The sequence below is a fragment of the Callithrix jacchus genome, chromosome 12 (assembly GCF_049354715.1).
Source record: "Callithrix jacchus isolate 240 chromosome 12, calJac240_pri, whole genome shotgun sequence".
Taxonomy (NCBI): Eukaryota; Metazoa; Chordata; class Mammalia; order Primates; family Cebidae; genus Callithrix; species Callithrix jacchus.
Window position 1 is genome coordinate 79,596,635 of NC_133513.1, and position 15,132 is coordinate 79,611,766.

At 39.2% G+C, this 15,132-nt stretch overlaps 1 protein-coding gene across 7 annotated transcripts in view; it reads right to left on the reverse strand.

Moving 5' to 3' along the window:
- Positions 1-15,132, reverse strand: part of LOC100390425 (neutral ceramidase) — an 89,155-nt gene that overhangs the window by 56,044 nt on the left and 17,979 nt on the right. Inside the window, exons 2-5 of one of the 7 annotated variants that reach the window (XM_035268388.3) lie at positions 13,533-13,649; positions 10,671-10,799; positions 7,467-7,693; positions 5,451-5,600 (exon numbers count right to left, since the gene is read on the reverse strand). In XM_035268388.3, coding sequence (XP_035124279.3) covers positions 5,451-5,600; positions 7,467-7,693; positions 10,671-10,797 — 504 coding nt within the window. In that variant the 5' untranslated portion in view covers positions 10,798-10,799; positions 13,533-13,649. Of the gene's footprint in view, positions 1-5,450; positions 5,601-7,466; positions 7,694-10,133; positions 10,329-10,666; positions 10,803-13,532; positions 13,653-15,132 lie in introns of those variants that run through there. The other 6 variants (XM_035268385.3, XM_054243058.2, XM_035268389.3 and 3 more) reach the window with 6 other exon arrangements.

Here is a 15,132-nt window from a genome sequence, read left to right on the forward strand (position 1 = left end):
AATCCTGTGGAGAGACCTAGGTAGATAGGAAGCATCCTGCCAGCACTAACTTGTTAGCCATCTGAGTGAGCAATCTCAGAAGTAATTTCTTCAGCCTTGGTCAAGCCATCAAGCAACTACAGCCCTAGTCAGCATCTGAGTGCCACATCATGACACAGAAGTGATGACATATGACTTGTTTCTAACACAAGTCAGAAACATCTGACCCAGCTACTCTGGGTATCCTGACACAGAATTCTTGAACAACAACTATTATTGTTGTTTTCAGCCACTAAATTTTTAGACGATTTGTTGTGCAGCAATAGATAACTAATACAGAGACTCAGTAAATGTTTAGTGAATGAGTCAATCAGTGATCCAAATGCATGACAAGTGTCTTCCTGTGGTGCATACACATCAAGAAAACACCAGAGAAAAAATTGATGATGTTGCTGAGTACCTGTTGCTGATTATGCTTTAATAAGCTGCAACCTAAAGTTTGGTATCATTGTGGCTTTTTTCTGAAAGATAATTAAAAAATGATCCAGCAGTTTGTAACACAAAGGATAAATGCTTGAATGGATAGACATCCCATTTTCCATGATGTGATTATTAGGCATTGCATGCCTGTATCAAAACATCTCATGTACTCCATAAATATATATATCACGTACCCACAAACATTACATTAAAAAAAAAAAGAGAGATCCAACAAAAGTCTCAAACCCAACCTAATTGTTAGCAATGTTTACTTTGAGCCTGGCACAGACACTCTGACAAGCTGTCTCTCTGGAAAATAGAATAAAATTAAAAGTCCTCATTTGTATTATTTGCCAATTTCTGTAGTGCAAAAACTCCTCATCATGATCAATTTCAAGCTACCAAAAGCTTAACAGTCAACTCACAGTGTTCCTGAATATCTACAAATTGGCTCTTATGAGCTTGTACAAGCTAGTTCCAGCTTACTGCTGGTAAGTGGGCAGTAGCAGCTTCTGTGCTATGTACTTAATATACATGAAGATAACCATTCAACCTCTTCTACTGCAGGTGAGGATCTATACCATTCTCATTCCAGTCATAACTATCTTGCCTCATTAACCTCTCCATGCCCCAGAGAATGAGTGTTTGGTTGCCATATCCACATAAGCAATCCTATGATGCAAGACAACTACAGAATGGAAATACGATATAACCAGAATGACATCCTTCTTTATTCCTTCTGCTTGATCTTAACTCCAGCCCCAACCTCTCATCACTCTCACAGATTATTCCACACTGTAACTACTACACTTATGAAGAAGAAATGTCTACAAAGAAAAGAGAAAATGATCAATGAAGGGACACCATGAAAGCTGTACTAAAGTCAGAAGCTGATGTTTTTAACAATTTGCAGCTGGGACAAGAAGGTATTAGAGAAAAAGAGCCACAAGTCAACTTTAAAGCTCCCTAACACCATTCTATTTATTCCTAAAGAACTGTGACATTATGACTTAAGAATTAAATGCATTTCTTCATGTCTACTCAAGAATCAAGCCCTTAAAAAGACAGAAATTATAAATCTTGAATTTTAAAACAAAAAGACTACAAACAGTATACAGTAAATTTATTTTTAACTATAATCTCTGATACGAAGACAGATATATGGGACTTCCAGGAGGAAAAAAAGAAAAATGTAAAACCTAGTCATATAACAATGCCAGCAAATAGCCATTGAAAAGAACATGTTTCCCAGTTCGTGAAAGGAGGGTATTTTAACACAGGACAAAGCAGCTACATTTATATCTATAGCTCACTTCTGTCTTCAGTTTCTATTCCATTTTCTATCACTGACTTTCTTGGGAGCATGACACAGAAGAAATCCTTTTGTTTTCCTGTCCTGCCTCACTGCACAGAGATCTTCCATAATCTTTGTTCTGTGCTGGAAATTTCATCAGTCTTAAAGCTGAGACTGAGAACCTACATAGAAGCAGGTCTTATAAATAATCTTAATGGCATTTCCTTAGCTACATTTATTTTTCACACTTTTCCTTGACTTAATTTGGGATAACTAAGTGGGTTCATTTAAGGGCCTTCCCACTGGGTCTCAGATTGCACAGGGATGTAAAAATAGGAAGAGATAGATAAATGGTGCCCACTATTGACTTACAGCATCTACAAACCAACACATGAAACTTCCCTCCACTCTACTTCCCGAAGTCTACCTTTTATTTCTGCTAATGAGCATATTATTTATTTTATAAATAAAATAGTATGATAAAATAAAATAAAATAGGTTCTTTTATTTCTGCTAATGATCGTACTATTTCCCAATTAGAACCATCTCATTTTTTAGAAAAGAAGTATAGCACAGTAGAAATGAGCATGAATTTTGGCACCAACACACTTAAGTTTGAATCCCAGCTCTGATAGTTCCTAGCTGTGCAACCTTGGATAAGTTACTTGGTCCTCTGCAAACTTGGTTTCCCAGTCTGTCAAATGACATGATAATACTTCCTCATAGAGTCATTTGGAGGAGTAAGTACATTAATCCATATAAGGTACTTACAAGAATTCCAGACTCAGTACAAATATTAAGTATTAGCTTTTATGTCTATTCATCTTCAAATCTCACTCACATTTAATTTCTTTTTTTGTTTTTTAGTCGGAGTCTCACTCTGTCACCCAGGCTGGAGTGCAGTGGCATGACCTTGGCTCACTGCAACCTCCACCTCCCAGGTTCAAGTGATTATCCTGCCTCAGCCTCCCAAGTAGCTGGGACTAAAGGCACCCACCACCATGCCTGGCTGATTTTTGTATTTTTAGTGAGACAAGGTTCACCATGTTGGCCAGGCTGGTCTCAAACTCCTGGCCTCAAGTGATCCACTCGTCTTGGCCTCCCAAAGTGCTGGGATTATAGACATGAGCCACTGCGCCTGGCTGACTAACATTTAATTTCATATCCCACCACCATGTAGTCTCACTGCCATCATATTCATTTAAAACCTTTGTGCCAGTCTCACACGATAAAGGGGGAAATTGTTAGGCAAAGTTATAGGAAATAAAAACCCTTCCAGCAACTCCAGCTTCCCTTTCTTGCTCCTTCAGCCTTTTCACATCTTGTAAAACTCCCCTGTGTGAAATCCCTCTGTTTGAAATACTTAGTATGATGATTACTGTTTTCTTAACCAGACCTTCACCAATAGAGCCTCAGTATCACTTTAAAGAATCTGCCATTTTTTGTCCACACTATTCCAATCCATATCAAACATCTCTACCTGCTTAATCATCCTAAAACAAAATGGTGTTTACATCACTCCGCCACTCAGATTTCTCAGAATCCATATCACCCACAGAATTAAAAACAAGCCGGCATCTCAGGCCCTCTGCAATTATGACAAACATACCTCCCAGATACATCTCCAACTACATGCCTCCATATGTCCTAATAAGTCTCCTCTGTTCCCTCATAAAAGAGTCCACATCCCTCTCTGTTCATTCTGTTTCTTCCATCAGATTTCTCTCCCTTCCCACCTTAACCATTTAAAATTCTGCTCACTCAAGTGTCGTTTCCACCATGAAAATATTTTCCTAATTTGCATTTCTTGAATCCCTATGTGATGATCTTAAAACACTATATGTTCATAAGTTCCCAGATATTTTGCCCTTTAAGAAGTGAAGCTTACTTTGTCACCCTTGAATGTGGGCTGGACATAATGACTTGCTTAATGAATAGAACAGGGTGAAAGTAAAGGTGTAAAACTGCTAAACCTGGATTATACAATGCACTGTAGCTTCCTCCTTGCTTGTTCTCTTGGGTCACTTGCTCTGAGGGAATCTAGCTGCTGTGTCATAAAGATGAGAAGGGTGAAGAACTGAGGTCTTGGTCGACTATCTTGGAAGTGGACCTTCAAGCCTGGGTCAAGCCTTCTGATGACTCATGCTTTGCCATCATCTTGATTGCAATAGAACCTAAGCCACAGCCACTGAGCCAAGCCAGTCTTGAATTCCTGACCCATCAATCATGTGAGATAATAAATGTTTGTTGTTTTAAGCCACTGTAGTTTAGGGTAATTTCCTACTCAGTAATAGACAATAACTATCCCACTGAAGCTATATTTCACTGAAGAAAGGTTCAGTGGGATAGTTATTGTCCATTATATTTCTGTCATGGTCCTTCCTCCTATCCACCAACTAGATAATGACCTCATAAGGGAGACGGATTATGACTCACTTAGTTGTGTGTCCCCTGAAGTGACCTTAGCAAAGTACCTTACAAAAAGCAAGTGGTCAATGCATTTTTCCCTCTAAGAGTATAGAGTAACATCACTTTTAAGAATGTGGACTCTGGAATTAAGCATACCTGTGTTCAGAATCCTGCTCTACCATTTGGTAACTGTGAAATTTGGAAAGTTACCTACCTTCTCTAAAACTCTGTTTTCTTATACAGAAAATTGAATTAATAAGAAAGCCATCTCACTGTTTTGTGTTAAGCGAAGGAGTGGGGAAAACACTTAATCTCCTGTTCCTCATATCTCCACAGATGGGGGAGGCTTCCACTCCCCTCCCAAACGTTAAAGTGATACTTTAGGAGCAATGTTAAAGTGATACTTTTAGGCCATATCATCATCCCTCTTGCTGGCCCCTTTACACAGCAGGAAAAGTGTTTAATAGGTGAGGCTAATGGAACCTGACAATGCATGCTGGACATTTATGGTCATTGCTCTGGTCAATGCTCCAGCCGCTCCTCTTCCTCACATTAATGAATATGCGAGCAGATATTAACAGAGCACATTCTCTCTTTGTGACCTGATACCATGTAGAAAATATAACTGGGTCAGGGCTTAGAAATTGCCTTAGAAAGATAAAACTGGAAGTCCTATCACTCGTTTGCTTGCTCTGTTTTTTTCTTCTCTCTCTCTGTCTTTTCCTGCTTCTCTCTCCCTCTTTCCTCCTCTCCCTTTGTATGGATTTGAAAATTTCAAATCCATACAAAAATAATCAGAATACTATAATGAATCCCCACGTGTATATTACTCAGCTTCTATAACTATCAATTCATGGTCAACCTCATTTCAACATTGTATTTTAATTCTCATCTGATTCCTCAAATATATTCTCAATTGTCTGAGAACTCTAGGAAGGGCTTAGTGATTAATTGGTACTCTCCCAACTTCTAAGATGGAGGATTACATAAGGGAATACCCGTAAAAGTCACCTGGCACATTATAGGCTTTCAATAAAAAACATTAGCATTAATGATGATAAGTCATCAGCAGAACCGAAAGCAACTTTTGACCAAGGTAACTTAGACTGAAATAGTGAGGATCATTCTCCTTGTAAGATTATCTGTTCAATAGTCAAGAGTGCATAATATTGAAGGTAGTAGAATTTTACTGAATGATAAACCAAGAGGAATTAGTTCTTGTCACATTCATCCACTTTTTCTTAAACCATGTCATTTCTTCATTTCTTTCTCTTCTCAAATCACTTACCTCCAGCCTGAGCCTTTGGGATACCATGCCTATGTCGATACTGACAAACACTGTTCGATTGGACCCATCAGGTTCCGCCATGATAAAAGCACGACTGTACAGCCTGGTGAGGATGCCCCGTGCATTCTGGCCAGATTTGCTGTAGCCCATCTAAAGAGGAAGAGACAATCAGAGCTGCTCTGTCTCACTCCCCTGCTATGAGAAACCAGACACAAACATACAACATAGATGACTACAGAAAGACAAGGATAAAACATCCACATGACATTGCGACTCTGAGTGAGAGAATATATGTTTTCAAAAATTAAAAAGAAAAAGAGAGAGAGAAAGCAAAAAAATATCATAAAAGAGGTTAGTATCTTCTGTGTAGAAAAACGCAAAGGCAAAGAATCGATCATCAGTTTGGCCGAAGCTATTCCCTGGCTTATGGGCAGGAGGAAGCTGGTGCGGCTTTGGAAATTCTGTGGCTAACACGAACACAGGAGATCTTTCTGGCCTTTCTGGTTTTTGCAATGGCACTTTTTCTCCTTCCTGTCTAAGGTACTACAGGAAAAAAATATTTTCCCCACCTTCACTCCACATTGCCCAGGAACATTCTAAAGATTGAAGGCTCTTTCATGTTGGTTGTTGTGTGTGTGATTTTGTTTTCTGAAGAAAATGGTATCTTTATAATTAAGTATTCTTCATAGAGGGTACCTCACCGTGGCTTTTACCATAGTATCGTTCCTGTTTTGGGTGTGCCTGGCTAGTAAGTTCCTTTACTACCCATGCATGACATGGGGCGGTAAAGAAGTTTACCAAAACTGTCACAGATAAAGAAAGGCAAATTTATTAGGGAACGTATGAAAATATGTTGCAAAGGTACAACAGGCAGCACAGCAGGAAGGGGCTGTAGGGAAGTTTTAAAGGGTCATACTTGAAGGGGCATATGCAGAAAGAGGTTATGCTGCTGGGGCCACATGTAGAGCAAGGTGTTTGGGAACAGAATATTGTGGCAGCAGGTTGTCTATGACCAGCCGTCTCTCAGAACAATTGTTCTCCACAACTCTGGGACTCCTGACTTATCAGGACTCCACAACTCTCTAAGCCAAGTCAGATCACATATACCTATCCCAAGCCACTTTCCTCACCATGTCATAAAATTTCCCCATAAAACTACACCCAGGTCTTCAGAATGTCCCCTCTACTGTTTGCATGACCCCTCCTGGAGTGTTTACTTAAGGTTCACATTCCAGGATCACTTTTCAGAAACACACAGTTGAGAATCATACCTTGAATGTAAAGATTACTCAGAGGGAGGGAGTGAATCCCACTAGACAACGTCATGCTCTGGTCTCCTAGGGAAGCACTGACATAAACGGGTATTTCCATCACATACCCAAGACTAGCAGGCAATAGTCCACACCCGACACATAGAAGTGTTGTATTTGCTTTCACAGTGTTGGTCCAACCTAGGTTTCCAGTTTTAGCTAGAGTTGCCTTTATTTTTTAAGTAAGAGATTTGAATCTTCAACTCTTTAATCTGGAGATTTGGGGGCTTCTTTTAAAAAAGCAAAATAGGGCAGCTCTGAGTCCCCCATTCTTACATGGCAACAATCAGCTAGATCTATATACTTTCATTGTGCTTTTTTTGCTCCTCAAAATCTCCACCATTTCCTACTGCCTTCCACCCCTAAACTGAGGATTTACTAGACATTTCTTATCTTACACTGGCCTGGTGATGTCATTTATGGTACCTGCTTACCCCCTGTAGTATTTGACTTCACCATCTCTGCCACTTCTGCTCATAAAAAGAAAACAAAACAAAAATGGCCAATCGACTTTACAGGGAAGATGTGATTCATCAAAGAAAAGTTTGCCTCTTCTAGTATGACATTCATAGTGCTAGACAGCAGCAAAGTCGATTAAAAAGCTAGAAGATAATGTTGATGTTGTATAATCAGAAATCAATGCAGGTTGCAAAATAATAAAATTACTTGTTTCCCAGTCTCCTTAAGGAGCTCATTGTCTACTTACCATATTGATATCTGCTACTTGTCCTGTGCAGTCAGCTCGTCCAACACCAATATGATAGCCACTGAAGTTCTGAAATAGAGGAGGCTCTGGGGTCGAAGTCTCTGGAGAAGTTTGAGTGGCTGTGGAGCTCTGGGTGGCTGCGGAGCTCTGGGTGGCTGTAGAGCTCTGGGTGGCTGTGGAGCCCTGAGTGACTGGAGAGCTTTCAGTGGTTGAAAAAAAATGGCTTCCTGAATCCAAAACAGAATGAGATTTGAGAAACATTTCAGCCCTCTTATTTGTCAACATCAATTAGAATATAGTATACAGGCTCAGGTTCCTGGGAAAACTCTTTATATATTTTCTTATACATAAAAATATTCAGTGAGAAATATCTCAGAACCTGTTTTAAAAAATCCTAATCCTAAACAGGATCTGTTTCTTGGATGAGAGATGTTTTAGACTAACAGTCAAGGCCTCTGTCAAACATCCTTTAACTCCTCCCCACAAGCCATTCCTTGTCACACTCACTGCCTTCACTCAACACCCTGCTCTTCTTTCCTAGCTAAACTAAACAGGTGCCAGGTTTACTCAACCCATTGTCTGGGGATTGGTTTCTTTCATTCTTCCTCTCCAGACCCCTCACTCCTTTTCTCTCCACCTACCAAACTCCACCACCTGGTTCAGAGTTAGTCCATTTCCATCACTCCTAGATTCTACTCAACTCCTCACCTGCAGGATACCACCCTGCTGGCTCTGCCCTGGCTCTGACCCTCTTTGATTCTCTAAAGACTTATTTTTAATGTGACAGATCATTGTATATTTGTTGATATAATTTCATCTTAATTATTCTAATATCTACATATTCATATCTATATGTGTATATTTATACATGTATATTCTATATTAATGTATGCCTATATATTTTACACACACAAATATCAAGGGAAGCAGAATGACATATAGGATTTTTGTGAGAAGACAGATGCCAGAAACAAACTGCCTGTATTTGAAACCTGAATCTACCACTTACTAAGTGATCAAATTGCTTAACCTATTTCACCCCAATGTTCTCATCTATGAAATGGAGATTATAATAATATCCTGCTTCCTGGGGTTGTTTTGAACAATAACTATGTTCACTAACATTATAAACTTGGAACAATGGCTACTATGTACCTTTGATTTTCTTTACCAATTTAGACATTTTATATATTCATTTGTTTGTTTATTTTCATTCCCCAGATAATAGGAGTTGCCAAGGCATTAGTGGTAAGAAAGTACTTAGGCATGAGATTTATAGCTGATTCCTTCTGAGATGCTGGAAATTTGGAGCTCAAAAACTTAGAGATTATGTAACTTGATCTCCTTAATTTTACAGATGAGGAAACTAAAACTCACAAAAGTGACTTAACCAATAATTAATGGAGAGCATGTGATGAATCTGGTATGCAGTCCAGATCCTCAAACTCAGAATCTGATGCTCTTTAAACCAAATTCTAGGTGGAGTCAGAATCCACTTCTTCTCATCCCCAAGCTGAGATTTTCTTCAAGACATCAAATATTGCAAGGAGTGGAGCAGGCATCTTTACAATTGCCTCACTGCTACCAGCATAGAAATGTCAAGCCAACTAAAGCCAAACCTAACATATAACCAAGGGTAAGTTATTTGCAATCTCAGGGTCTCCGTTGCCCCAGGTGTAAAATGACACTAATGTAAACAGTAGGGCTATTATCCACCCTTATAGGATTTTTGTGAGAATTAGATGAGAAAATTATCTAGAATCCTCACTATAGTGCTCAATACAGAAAGCATTTAATAAACAGTAACTACTGCTATAAGAACAGTTACTATAATTATTAATAAGCTCCCTGAGTCTCAGCCTCCTGATTTCCTAATTTAAGAACCAAAACTGAATAATTCTTTTTTTTTTTTTTTGAGATGGAGTCTTGCTCTGTCACCCAGGCTGGAGTGCAGTAGCATGATCTCGGGTCACTGCAACCTCCGCCCCCCAGGTTCAAGCGATTCTCCTGCCTTGCCTCAGCCTCCAGAGTAGCTGGGATTATAGGTATGCACCACCACGCCCAGCTAATATTTGTATTTTTAGCAGAAACGAGGTTTTGCCACATTGGTCAGGCTGGTCTCAAACTCTTCACCTCAGGTGATCTGCCCACTTGGCCCCCACAAAGTGCTGGGATTATAGGCGTAGCCACTGCATCCAGCTAAAACTAAGTAACTCTTAAGGATCCTTTCACTTCTATCAGTCTATGGCCCTTCTATGCCTACTGCTGGAACAGAGGATCTCTGATTCTCTGTTTGCCAGGAATTCAAAGCTCTGGGACATGGTAGACAATGTAGGAGAAGAGGCCACAAAAGGGAAAACTGAGGTAGAAAATGCCATTTTCTCCATTTGGCCTAAGGCGAGCCCTCTCTACTTTCGTCAGGGCTTGAATCTCTACCTGTCTTCTCTACTCATTTAACAGTTCTGTAACCTAGCACTGACTGAAGCACAGGCTCCACCAAAGACCCATTGCCAACCTTGTGTGTAAATGTAGTCTACATTGTTTTCAAAAACTTTGTTTCCAACATTTTAAAAAATCATGAGATGTCTAAAAATTCCAATTTCCACCTTGTCTGAAAACTCAGGAGACCTGAGACCATGTGTTCTCTCAACAACAAACAGCTGGCACCTGGGTGAGGCTGTGGGGCTTCTTCACCAGAATTGCACCTGCCTCCTCCTTGGTCCGCCTGCTCCGTCTGTCTCATTTGCAAAACTTGATAGCCCTTGTAAGGATTTAAGGTTGAGACCCCGTTCTCTAAAGCTCTTCACAGACTAATTGACATTCATTGAGTCTTTCATTCTCCTTTTGCCCCCGGGAGAAGATGATGTCTACAAGGAGGCAAAGAGAAAGATAGACGCTCAGGGCAAAAGCTGGCATTACTGGATCTTGATGAATCTTGAGCTGTGCTTAGGTTAGTGGAAAAACTAATGGCAAACAAGTACTTGTCAGAATGCCTGTCAGGTGGCTACTGGGGACAAAGGTAAGCTTGATAAAAACTGCTATCAATGCAGAAAGGGCAATTAATGCAAAGGGAGACGACTATTCCAGGCTGCTTAAGTACACGTAGAACTATCAGCAGACACTGTTTTTCTCTTTGCTGTCCACAGTAATCAAGAAGTTACTACAGGCCTAAAAATTGCATCTGAGAGAGCCCATGACACTTGCCTTTGTGGTTTTCAATGGTCCCACTGGTGATAAACAAGAGGCTGAGAAGGGCCACTGTGATGGCAGTCATCATTACAAGAAGGAAAATCAGAAATGTCTCCAAGTTAGAGAAGGTGCGTTTGGCCATTTCTTCTGAGGTACAGCAGAAATGGAAGAAGAAATATTGAAAATGAAGAAATCACAAATTAAAATACGAACTCTTTAAGGCAACCAAGGGTAAGATATCTTAGCTCTTTTATATTCAGACTATACCAAGGATGACAAGTACAAAGCACTTACCACTCATTCCATAGACCAAGCCCGTGGAAGACAAGACCAATCAATTACAGCATTCTTTTTGAAAAGCTTAAATGTGGTTTCCAGATTTTCTTAACACAACACTCCTCTTGGTAGCAACTATTCATGATGTAGCATTGGCAACTGAGTTAAAATGTATTTGCATTCCTCAGCCATGTGACACTGCTTTCATTTATGGTGATGATGCTGTTTAGGGATCTGTACATGGGTCTGGGCTGAGAGAGCCTCTGTTGACAAGGGTGACTGACACACGCAGACTGCTTGTGTTTGGGAGAAGGCTGGCTGGGGTTAGGACAATACTCTGTGGCCATGGATTTAGTCAAATTATCTTGCCCACCTGAAGGTAAAACCAATAATTTTGGCCTTTCTATTTTTTAACTTTCAATGACTATCTGGTGAGAAATGGGCATGGAAAGGGGGATTAGCTCTGGTCTGCACACAGGCTTTAGAAAAAACATCCCTCTTCAGTGTACAGAAGGATCCCACACATTTTGAAAACCCTGTATCAAAGGATAAGAATTTAAAGGATGAGAATATAAAAGTATCAAATGTCATTACAGATTCCTTAAGATATTTTAAGGGAGGGAGAATTAATCATTACTCAGAGGAACTATACAAGTTAAAACTCCATATAATGTAATAGGAAGAAGTATAATATGGTGGTTAAAAATTTAATTCTGAAATCAAACTTCAGAGGTCGAATTACATTTCTGCCACTTATTGGGTGACTTTAGAAAATCCTCCCCCCAATACTGAACATCAGCTTCCCCATCTGTAAAGAGGAATATGATTATGACAATCTTATCTCAAAGTTCTTATAAAACCTCTCATAAATTTCTTATAAAAACAAGATAAGATGAAGCAACAATACTTTTTTTGTTCAATAAATGCCAAACTGTTAGCATTTATTAATAGATTTTAAAGTAGCAAAGTCTCTGTGCTCTCCCCTGTCCTTAAAGGGAATTTACAGGAGGCTAGTATTAAAGGATGATTGGAATCACAGGTGGGAACTTCAGAGCCCATTTTCTAATCTGTGCTTTAGGAAGCCTGGGAAGTGAAATGGTATTGGAATCCCAGGATTCGTCTCCAAAATAGGTCACTTGTGGCTAAGATGCTGCTACCCCCAAGAATTAAAAATGGCAACCATGTAGGTGTATTTAGTACAGGCAATCTTTTAATTCAATTTGATTTATGTGACAAGATAAAAAATAGCATTTAGAGTTTATAAGATAGAGTTTACATTTACAATCCTGAAACTTCAAATTATCTCTTAAAATAATACATAAAATGCAGTGACACTGAGCCAGCATTCCTATGTACCAAGAGTTTCCTAAAACTCAGTGCTGCTGTTCTGCTTAGATAGAGAGATCTGCCAGTCTCTACCCAGCAGATCTTATTTATGTAAGTTACTATCCGGTCTGTGCAAGCATTTGATTTTGCAATCCCTGGGCTAGAGGTTAAAGATCAGTCTAACAGCAGACACTTCAGACGGTAGGCTGAACTGGGAGTGGGCAAAGAGACTAGAACATCTTCCCAAATTTCCTGGTTATTGGGAAGCTTTCCTCATCCACTTTCACTATCATAATCACCTTAACCACCAGCAGCAGAAACAACTTCAAATGTGGAGCAAAACAAATCAGATCTGTGACTTATGACCAACTTCTATATTGGTTCCCAGGAGTCAGGAAACACATCTAAGATATGCCTCCAAACTCTAAGGATCTACAGAGAATTACTATTCACTAGCAGCTGTTTCACCAGCAAATTTCAAACCCAGTATCTATAGTTCTTGCTCAGAGCTTTGGTTCTCTGAGCATTCCTACTACCCAAGATGACTGACAGCTGGACCTCTTAACCCCAGCGCATGGACAAGCAGACTACATGTAAATGTGGCCACGTGGTAGAAGGCTGTGTATCAAACAGGGTGCAAAATAATACTTCTTTTTTATTTCTAGCTTTGCGTTGGTGAACTGATGACTACCAGCTACATTTTATACAAGTCAACAATGGCACTTGATTTAACATTACAGTTTCCACCTGTTATGTGGACTTCAGTGATCTACCTCGTGTGTTTCACCATTCTGTTTAGCCGCCAGAATTACTGCCAACACAGTAACATTCTTTTTGAACCACTTTAGCTGACTTGTCCACCATCTTTAAGAAAATTAAAACTTGGGTTAGCACTATTTATTTCTCATTGGTGATTAAAATCTGAATTTGAATGATAAAACAGATGCCTTCCCTGCCTTCAGAATGCAAACGCACCTTGGTAGAGCTGAGCCAATAAGTATATCACAAAGGATTCTAGATTTTATAATGGTTCACACTTAATCTGTCATAATCCTGAAAACTCAATAATGAGGCTCTAATGACAAATTAGCAAGTCATTTGCCACATCTTCACATAACAGGGTACGTGTTTTTCAAGGAGAGAGTAAAACATAACAATTTGGCAAAACAGGGTTTCAAAGCTGTGAAAAAATTGAAGCTTTAGGGTCTCTGAAAAAATAGCATCATTCAAGATCTCTCCTTCCCTCCTTCCCAAAGGAAACATAGCCACCCTTACCTGATTCTAGTACTCAAAAGAGCTTTTGCATCCCAGTAAAGCAAGTGGCTGTCCAGAATCGTGTCCTCTTTCCCCTTGCACGTTGCTGGGCTTATACTTCTCAGCACTTTCTGAAACCTACTGAGAAAAATTTTCAGTCAAGTCCAGGAGTGTTAGAGCTCTCATTAGCATACCTTTGTGGGCCTGGTACAAGTATGAGATTAAAGACTATTGATAACAAAAGGCTTATACACGAACTGTCTCTTAGGGCACCCTGTTATCAGAGACAGAAACTGCAGAAGGCCTGCTGGACTGAAGGTCATTTCACTTTTTCTATAACTCTTCCAGCATGGCAAGTTCTGTGCAAAGCTTATAGTCTGAATCACAAAAAGAAATGCACCTGCTTCATTTACCACTGGTCATTCTATGGCAAAGAGAGTAGTCATATATGCTGGACATCAGTGTGGGCTGTGGATAACACTGGGCAATATTTCCACCAATTTCAAAACAGAAAACTAATCTTAATTTTTATGAGTTCTCATAAAAGGATTCAAAATTTTAGATTTACTAAATGTGAGTAGTAAATAATGCAGCAAGACTGATAGGCAACTATTAAAAATCATACTGAAAATGATTTAATGACATGCAAAACTTTCCAAATATTAAGTATTTTAAGTTTACAAAACAATATGATCCCATTTGTAAATATTATATGTTTACTTTATATACTTTATATATATATTATATATTAAAGACTGTAAGTACAGAAAAATGTTAAAAAGTAATTATCTGGTGATTATGGGTGGCTTTTGTTTTCATCGTTTTGTTTCTTGGTATTTTCTATTATAGGCATGCATCACTTCTGAAATGGGGAAATAAAATGTTTTTCTTCCTCTTGGAGGATATATACTATAGCGTGAAGTTTAACAATGTACCATGGAGACAAAGAGAGCAATAAAGAAACCAATCAACACATTCCCTTTTTTCCCTAGTAGATCAAACCTATCCAGGACACATTTTAAAGAAGGCCACAAAGGCTGCTTAATTCCTTGCAGAGTTTGAACAGAGACCAGGCCTGCAAAGTTCCTATTGAAGTATTAAAGATACAAGTTCCTTCAGATAGGGCATTTAGTAATGTATCTTAGATTTCTCTCTGCTACTACAGAGGGGGAAAGATTAAATCATGATATTGAACAGGGGTTTTTTTTTTAGAGCATTTATGTTAGGATTCTTGGTTACAAGCAAACACCAAATGTAGTTAATGTATGATGAAAAGGGAAAAAGAGAGGAAAAGTAAATTCGCTGAAAGACAGCAAGAAAAGCTGCAAACCCAGGCTCAGGATGACCAGGAATCAGGGCAGCTCTGCAGATGCAAGTAGCAGGAGCTGTTGAACAATCTCTTCGGGGCCTCACCATTGACATTGATGGACTACAACTACTTTAGGTCTTCTGTTCCTTCACTCAGGAGTCAATTTCTGAAAGACAGCATCTGACTGGTCTAGCTCCTATAATACCTTTATCCTTTCATTTAAGGGGATACTTAACTGGAAATCTTTTAAAAAACATATGCAAAGAGAGAAGAGTAGTTCTCCAAAATGAAATCAAGGTACTATACCTGATG